General features: G+C 29.7%; 1 protein-coding gene and 1 long non-coding RNA gene across 2 annotated transcripts; both read right to left on the bottom strand.

Annotated features, from left to right (window-relative positions):
- Window positions 1-3,254: 3,254 nt before the first annotated feature.
- Window positions 3,255-3,935, bottom strand: LOC124913804. Its single transcript, XR_007096778.1, has 3 exons — window positions 3,851-3,935; window positions 3,747-3,782; window positions 3,255-3,648 (listed from the first exon to the last, which is right to left on the bottom strand). It is a non-coding gene; the product is annotated as an uncharacterized LOC124913804 (long non-coding RNA).
- A 1,836-nt stretch (window positions 3,936-5,771) lies between these two features.
- LOC124913809 lies at window positions 5,772-7,037 on the bottom strand. The gene is made up of 7 exons (XM_047454222.1): window positions 7,017-7,037; window positions 6,879-6,953; window positions 6,719-6,807; window positions 6,587-6,636; window positions 6,249-6,384; window positions 5,928-5,991; window positions 5,772-5,839 (listed from the first exon to the last, which is right to left on the bottom strand). Exons 3-6 carry the CDS (start codon window positions 6,799-6,801, stop codon window positions 5,931-5,933), a joined length of 330 nt encoding a protein of 109 aa, XP_047310178.1. The 5' UTR covers window positions 6,802-6,807; window positions 6,879-6,953; window positions 7,017-7,037; the 3' UTR covers window positions 5,772-5,839; window positions 5,928-5,930.
- Window positions 7,038-9,077: the final 2,040 nt, after the last annotated feature.

Here is a 9,077-nt window from a genome sequence, read left to right on the forward strand (position 1 = left end):
GATGACGTCTCTTTTAGCATCTCTACTCACCACCATTCTCATCATATTGTAATAGTAATTGGTGTTATCGTAACCAAATTCATAACCTTCGTCAAACTTAGACAGAGTTGTGACCTCAATCAGTGTGTAAGGTAGTTTTATAGACATTTTTTGCTGATGGTTCTATAAAACCATAGTGTCGATGGTGTTTGACATGCATATCAATTCATTACAGTAGTCGCAAAATTCACCTCTCAAGGGATGATTCTCGACCTTTACCTGTTCAAGAGGAATAAAAGTCCACTCGAAAGTAATAGTCATGCTTCGCAACACGGAGAGGCTAAGGTTTGTCTTGGTTTGTCAAGACATTAGGATTTAGATACACTTTAAACATAGAGGACACTTAATAGACAACCGAGAAAAAAATGTTTACTAGAATTTCATCCGGCAACGACGATATCTTCAGCAAACAGACAATCCAAGAAGGAAATGAAATTAGAAAAGAACAAGTTTTATTACAAATTCTTGATTTTTCAAATAACCAAGAACCCTAAACCAAAGAGTGGTCAACATAGGGTTAGTATGTATTCAACAATGAAATAAGTATCTGTTTGAAATACAGTTTATCTAGAAGATAAAAAATCTCCACATTCCTAAAACTCATTAGTAATAATTATATAAATTTAATAAAAGTCCTTAAAGAAAATATCTTTACAAATTTACCAAAAACTTATGAGTGATAAACATATTGTTCAATAACTGTAAGCTAAAAATAATTTGAAAAGTATGTGCATGTCTATGGATAAATAAATTGATCCTTAGCCGAATGTGTAAGTCCCATAAATAAAAAAAATAATATTTAAATACAATTATATTTTCATAAAATTGATCAAATATTTATAATAAAGACCCTCATGGACTCTTTTCAGAGTATAACCCAACATCGTATCAAACCATAATATTTGAAACGCGTTTTTACAACTCAAATATCTATTTTCCGGAAGAAAATTGGGTCACGACTATTTTAAAAGTTAAGTCTAATTTTCAATCCCATTTTAGTTTCTCCTTTCATTTTTATTAGATTTGAGAGTAAGGGAGTTACGAGATTTGACAAAATCAACATTTTTTAAATCTATTGTTGTCATATTCCAGTTTGCAGTTTGGAAGATGTATGATTTTGTTAAGGTTGATTTGTGTGAAACACATAATGGATCAAGATTGAAGTCTGATTCCTACTCAAAGTTTTGGTTCTTTAATTAGAGTTTTGATGATACTTTGATTACCACTTCTTTTTTTTTTTTATTGCAGTTTGAAATAATTTAATGTTTCTTTTATTCTTGTTTTATAATATAACGTTTATTTTTTGTAAAGAAAAACAAAAATAGAGAAATGATAATAACATGCATGACTAAGGCTTTGTTATGGATTTGTATAGTTGTGTTGAACCTTGGAACTGGCAATCTATAATGACAAAAAATACTTTTTGAAACAAAAATAAATTAAAAGCAAAATTAGAGAACATGCTAGGTGAATAAATACTTAATCTTTAATGAAATTCTTTCAACATGGTAATCAAATCCTTAGGGAGGCATTTTTCAATTTTCTGGTTTGTCTAACTAATTAGATTTAGACATTTTTAATTTATTTTAATGTCACTTAGGGTGACGAAACAAAACACAAAAATCAACCATTTTTAAGAAAGTATTTTTTTATCAATAAAATTTTATATTAGAAAAAATAAAAAGTATGTAGAAAGTATTGTAACAAATATTAAAAATAAAATTTGAACTGATTCAAACCTAAAATTCATTTTTGTCAGCACAATACTATTTGATTAATTATCTTCGGATAATCTAAACGGGACTCAAGTTGTTTAAAGAATATTTAAAAGTTCTTTGATCACTTAATTGTTTGTCTTCTTAAAATTCATTTAATTATATATTTTTGCAACTTCAATGATCTATTGTATCAAAATAATTCTCATTTGAATTATGAAATTAAGTATTGAAACTTAAAAATTAATATAAATTCAATTTCATTAAAATTATAATTCAAATTCCTCTGACTAAAACATAGTCCTAATATATTTTGCTAAATATATAAGGTATAGTAACACATGCTGATGCAACTCCAAGGCTTTCAGGTCCGTAGATGGTTTTCATTAAATTTTTACATGACATGAAACTGTTTTCAAAATGGTTTTAAAAAAGGTTTTTGCATTAAACTGTTTTCAAAATCACAATTTTAGCACGGCCCATAGTTTCGAATTTCGGGTCGAAATTCCTTATAAGTTGGGTAGTTTGTCACGTCCTAAAATTCTATTTTTCCCGACCGAGAGCGTTCGGTCCTGGCTAAGACTTAAGACTGAGTGGTCTGATCGAAGTTCCTACAGATGAAGGATTTTAAGGCAAGTACTTTTCTATACGTTTTATAAACCATACAATGTTATTTATTTATTTATTTTATATAAACGATACATATGGTTTTCAAAGCATGTTTTCATTGCAAATCCATGGTTTTCTAAAGAAGTATGTTTTAAGTTAAGGGCTATGAAATCTAAGAGATAATCATGAAGGAATTGACGGATACGGGAGGATGGCTACTAGGATGAGCTCTGGTGGTCTGATGCTCCCAAAATATGGTAGGAGGAATTGACGAATGGATGCCTACCCTAGAGGATCCACTCTCCAGGTTAAGGGTCCCAAATATGTGCTCAAGTATGAAACTGTACATGATTGATTGATGAGATACCCTTAAAAACCCTCATGGATGCAATGTCTTAAAATGTCTTCTTATATAATTTGCTGGATCTCTAGACTCACTATGCTTGTGTGGTGTAGGAATTCAGCCAACGAATTTTATGACAGATGAAGGAAGATTTGGAGTGGAGTATGGTGCCAGAAATATGTGTGGGAGGAGGGACCAAGACCGTAGGACCGACTTTTATATCAACATTTTCAATGATCATGTCAAATAGTCACTCTAGCGTTTCCGCATTTATGATCGAAATCACGTTGAAATAGGTGCATGAAAGTAGAAAATTAGGGCGTAACAATTTGTTATCATGAATGATGTCGTGAATTATGTGTCAACATGTGATTGAACTTAGAAAATGAAAATTATCTAGCATATTATATTTAAGTTCAATCACACGTTATTACATCATTTCCGACACTATTCATGACACTAATTCTCGCACTTTATTATTACTCTATAATATAATCGCTCTTTATCATTAGTCTATAATCTAACCATTAAACCTTCTTCTAGAGTGTTTAAGCAAAATATATAATTAATAAGTGATAATACAGTTGGTTAAGCTAATTGTCTCACCTTTTAACCGTTCTATAACGGCCTCAAATTTTGGAATCTCCAGCTGTAATCCAATAGCATGAGTGCACCATTTATTTTTGAAATAGTTCTAAGAGGAGGTGCAAGTTAGCAAAACCTCGCTATAATCGTCATCTCCATATTAACATTCTTCCATGTTTTTTTTGAAAATGGCAATACTAACAAATAGAAAAGCAACTGCTTCTTCCTACCTGTGAACAACTCGTCCGATCTTCCGGTGTCGACTGTATCTTCCTATCTCATGAAGGCTTCGAATCGGCAATTCATCGACCTCATCGATCTCCACGACTTGATGGAAACCATCAATCTCAGTCGAATCTAGACCAGATAAAGCAAAAAGAGCAATGAATTTCATCTTAACTGTTAAGTATTATTATGCTTGAAGTTGCATTGTTTAGGATCTTAGATAGCTATACCTATTGGCTTCAACAGGCGATTAAATCCAGCCAAATCTGAAAAAGTAATTAACCAGAATCTATTTAAGAATCGGATGAATTGGTGATTATAGTAAGTTACTTACCGTTTTGAGATGGATCATAAGAGGAGAGATAGAGAATGACGAAACAAATGATGGTGAGAACAGGAATAAAGTGTATGAACTTCTCACTACAACAAAACAGACCTATGGCAACGCTTAAAAAGACTTCTGCCAACCCTTAAAAGCGTCGCCAAAAATATTACCGACACTTATTCATGCGTCGCCATAAGCAGGGTGGGCGTTTGTTATAACGACGCTTATTTAAGCGTCGGTAGCATCAATTTAAGCGTCGCCAAAAGTCTATAATTTTAAAAAAAAATTATTATTTTATTTTAAAAAATTTATTCGAATTTTCTTTTTTAAAAAATATTCATTAAAAAAAGAACATTTAAAAATAATTACATACTCATTAATGACATTTTTAATAATAACAAAATTAACTAAATTCTCCCAACATCAAATATATTTCAAACAAAATAAAATAATTTTTGAACAAAACAGTAAAGAACTGGAAATGAATGGGTTCATCACTTAAACTTCTTCTTGGACATCCACTTTTTCTTGAACCAAATCTGCAAATATGTGAAAAAGGTTATTTTGTAAGATAAAGAAAGAAAAATGGTATATTTATATAAAATTAAATCGACACAAAATTTGAAAAACAAAACCTGGTTGCTTCTTCATGCATTTGACAGCTCAAAGATGAAGACAACATATAACACCTGAATCATTCATTCTTCACAATTAAACTTCTAAAAGGGAATTAAATTGATCTTCAATTATTGGAATCTAGATATTAAGATTGTTCATTACAAAATTTCAAGAATAAACTTTGAGAATTCTTGAAGATCAATATACCGATTTAAAAACACCATTTCAACCAAATATGAATCTACATTGGATTATGTTTCATATGCCCTAATGAGTGATATGCATGACCTAGAATTCTATATAACCCAATTTAAAAATACATTTTATATCTAGTTTTGTATCTAGATTAACTGATTAAGCCAGAAACATAAATAAGTTTTTCAGTTTAACAATGACTAATCAATTTGGGTTATTTGAATAATCTTCAAATAATCCAAAAACTTTAACCTACTCTCTTATCAATTAATTTATCAGCCAAAATACTAATAAATGTTAAGTCTGTTCACCAAATAACAACTTTTTATAATTTCAATCCGAAAAAGTGCCATCAATAGTTTAACTATATAAATCCAGACAAAAAAAAAGAGTATTTCCAATTGTCAAAATAATAGCCTTGGAAATACAAATATCTAGTTTAAAGATGTTTTCAAATTCTATGAGACAATTCATATGCAAAATAAAGACTTGAAATAACCAATAAAGATCATGAGACATAAAGTATAAACTATTTAAAGTAGAATACCTTAGTGAATATACTTAAGTCAATAATATATAATACTATTAATTATATAAAGATCGACAATAATAATTGTCAAATTTCTTTGATAATCATGATTAATAAGGATGTTTGGTGCACATATCTATCACTAACAAATATTTCTATAAACAATTATCTCTAGCAGATATCATATATGTTATATAGAAACATTCAATCAATCAACAATCAAACAAAGATAGACAAACAAAGATAGACAAGACAAACCTGGAATGGATTAAATCCAAATATAGAACTTAGAATAAGTTCTAACAACAATACTACAGCCAATCATCAATACTGTCAAAAGAAAAAACCAAATACAGAGGATTAATTTTCCTTTTATAGTATTATAGCTCAAACATAAAAGTATAAAACTGTCATACCTTGGTCTTAGTATAAAAAACAAAAAAAATAATAAACATATAAGATATTATTGTAGATATTATTGAAAATAATAAACATATAAGATATTCCTTGTCATATTGATACTACAGAAAACTTTCTATGAAAAATTTGGTATGCCTTCTCCAAACAAAATAATAAATCCGTACCTTTGCAGCAAAAAAAATGTACCTAGCCTTCTCCAAATAGAATGCTTGATGACCCAACTGAACATATTTATTCTGTTCAAACACATAAGAACATATTTCTGATCTTTAGAACAATTAAAAATAACAAGGAATAAAAAAATTAGATCAACTCTAAGCTTACAGCCTAGTTCATATTGTGCATCTGGATCACCCATACTGCAGCTTCAACCAATAAAGCAGCCCCTCTGTTTAAAGTAGACAAACTACCCAGTTATTTGATATAACCATGTAAAAAGAAACAATTTACTAGAAAAGGAGTTAATAGTCAACTAAAAAGGGGAATACAATTGTTAAACCTTAAAATATAAAAAAAATCAAGGAAGAAGTAAGCCGACAAAACAAAGGAAAAAAGGTACAAGGTTTAGAGCTTGTTATCACTTACACAGCTACAAATGCCCCAGGTGTATGAGATTTAAAATGTAACTTTGATAAATAAAAGTACCTAGCTTGTTTATTTGAATTGTCAACCTCCAGGGCTAACTCAAAATTCTCCTTTTCCGTCTGCAATGTCTTTGGGTGATTTCCATAGCCATTTTTTTCATAATAACTTGAAGCTCTGTTCCAACCACCAAGATTATCTGAAAATTATAGTATAGTCCACAAATTACATCTAAATTCATAAACAAGACAAGTTCATAAAAAGAGATTCCTTAATCCTTAACACTACAGGAATCAATGATCCCCAAAACAATATATGTCATCCTGAAAGAAGATTTTTATGAGTTCATAATTCATCTTGGAAAGAAAAGCCATGGCTATTCCCAGAGAACAATGTCTCACCATTAATATTCAGGAGCAAGAAGATCACAAATGACGCCCACAAGACATGACTGTTAATATTAAAAACAATAAAATTTTAAGCAAATTACGTATTTTTTAATCTAAAAAATTCATATTTATTTAGATAATAACCTTACTCCTACAACTGTTTTGAAATCATCCTCCAATGACGTTTGGATATACTTTTGGAAGTAAAATTTACTTCCTGGACCCATATAAACCTGCACCAGTAGAACAAATGAAGATCATCATCCTCTCTCAATGAATTTTATTCTAAAGAAGAAACTCTTACACTTATGAAACCATTTCGCAACGTTAAATAGTCAGACTTAGTCACTAATCTGAAAATTTGTTGAAAAGAGCATCCCTGCAACATATTGTTATCAATGGACCAGCCAAACCAATAAGAGATCTAATAAATATGTCTTACAATATAGAAGAAGAATGGACTCCGACTGTAGAAATTAGTGTGAACTCGAACAAATAATGTCTGGTGGGTAAGCCTGAATCTTGAAGGATCTGCACATACCCACAAAGAGAAAATAATGAAATTTCAAAAGTTTAATCAAAATTCCTATAATAATAATAATAATCCTACCGGTGGAAAATTCAAAGTTAGGAGATGTAGTCTCCGAATCCCAATTTTTTTCAATTTTTCCAACTACGGATCTTGAAGATACAAAACAAAACAATTTATATAAGTTCATTCCTCTTGCAATATAATACAAATTTGGTTAGTTTGTGTTTATAGTTAAAATACCCTGAGTTTTGCAACTCCAACTGTGTAACTGGACTGTATAATATCATGAAACAGTGCCAAGAAGAATACGAGTATGTGGAACTGATGAAGATAATTGATTTCTTTAACTACCTACTACCAAAGGCTGAAACCACAGTCCAGTTTATTTTATATATATAGCTAGGATCTATTTTCCATTCATGCTCTCCTCCTAGCTAATATAAACCCTAATTAATCGAAAGACATAGTAGAATTCATTCATTCATTGATTCAATCAATTAACAAAAGAGGGAAATCGATACATACTGATGAGACTCAAATTTCGTTTTAAGTAGTAATTGCTGACAAAAAAAAGAGGGAAATCGATACATACTGATGAGACTTCTTCGAATCGATTTTCTCCGATCGTGTATTCTCAAAGCATTAGAAGAAGATAAACAAAAGTGATTGCCTGTGTGTTGATTGCGACGTCCAGGAGAAGGAGGAGTCGTATGTGATTACATAGTTAGATAGATGGAGGAATTCGATGTAGCTCCATGATGATGATGAAGATCTGCTCTCTAAAGATAGGAGGAAGGAAATGGCTAGAGAGTCGGTGATTAGGTTAGAATATGAACGTATCTGTTCAAAGAAATTGAATTAGGCTTGGACTTGGGATGGGCTTAGGCTTGGGCTTTTCTAATTATAGACAAAAGAAAGATTTCTAATTTAAATAAACATATAAGTTCAATCTTTGTTTTTAAATATAATATTTAATTTATTTATTTTTAATTTATATTATTTTTTTATTTTTAATTAAATTAAATTTAAATAATAATTAATTAAAAGACAGATTAGAAAAATTTAATAATGATATAAAAAGTTTAAGAATTATGTTATATAAAAAATAATAATAAAATTTTAATGTTAATAAAATTTTAAGTTAAATTCAAATTATAAAATTAAAATAGTGAAATAAAATATTTATAAAGTTTTAAAAAAATATATTAAAATTTAGAATAGTTAAATTATAAGGTTTTAAAAAAATTTATATATAAAAAAATTAAAGGTGGTTGTAAATGTACAAAGGTTGGCAAAGTATTTTTTCTTTTAACTTTTACCCACCCTTAATATGCGTTGGCAGATAAGGGTGGTTGAAAGTAGGTTTTGTTGTAGTGTCTCCGGCCTAGTTATAAGCTGTTTGTGCGATTTATTCTCGTCTTCGTCGACAGCAAGTTTTGGATTCTGATCTTCTCTTTCAGAGCTTCCTTCTGTAGCTCCTCCTTCTCCATGGCCGTGGACCTTTTCCACCGGCGAAGAACCGAGAGATTGCCTCTGCATTTTTACACTTGAAGAAGAAGAGAGAGAGGAATGAAAAGAAGAAAGAGAGAGATAGAAAGTGCAACTTGGCGTTATTATTAAGGCTTTATTATTGTCCAAATTTATTTTGTTTGGCTTTTCCTTATTTACACAAATACATTCAAAAAAAAGAATTTACTTGTGACTCTATTTCTTATGATATATATTGTGTTTATGTAAATAATTAGTTCCTTTTTTTTAATGATTTGGGTGTTAAAGTTGCATATAAAACTCGTTACTTTTCTTATAATAGTGACATAAATGATAAAAAAAAAATGTTAGTATAATGGAAATATGAGTGAAAATTGTAAAGAGAGTTGACCTATGTTAAATAAAGAGTGAAAAAGAAAACGTGTTAATTTTCTAGATTCCAATTTAAAGATCAACATTAGATTGCCCATTATTACAATATGA

This window comes from Impatiens glandulifera, chromosome 9, assembly GCF_907164915.1.
Source record: "Impatiens glandulifera chromosome 9, dImpGla2.1, whole genome shotgun sequence".
NCBI classification, from domain to species: Eukaryota; Viridiplantae; Streptophyta; class Magnoliopsida; order Ericales; family Balsaminaceae; genus Impatiens; species Impatiens glandulifera.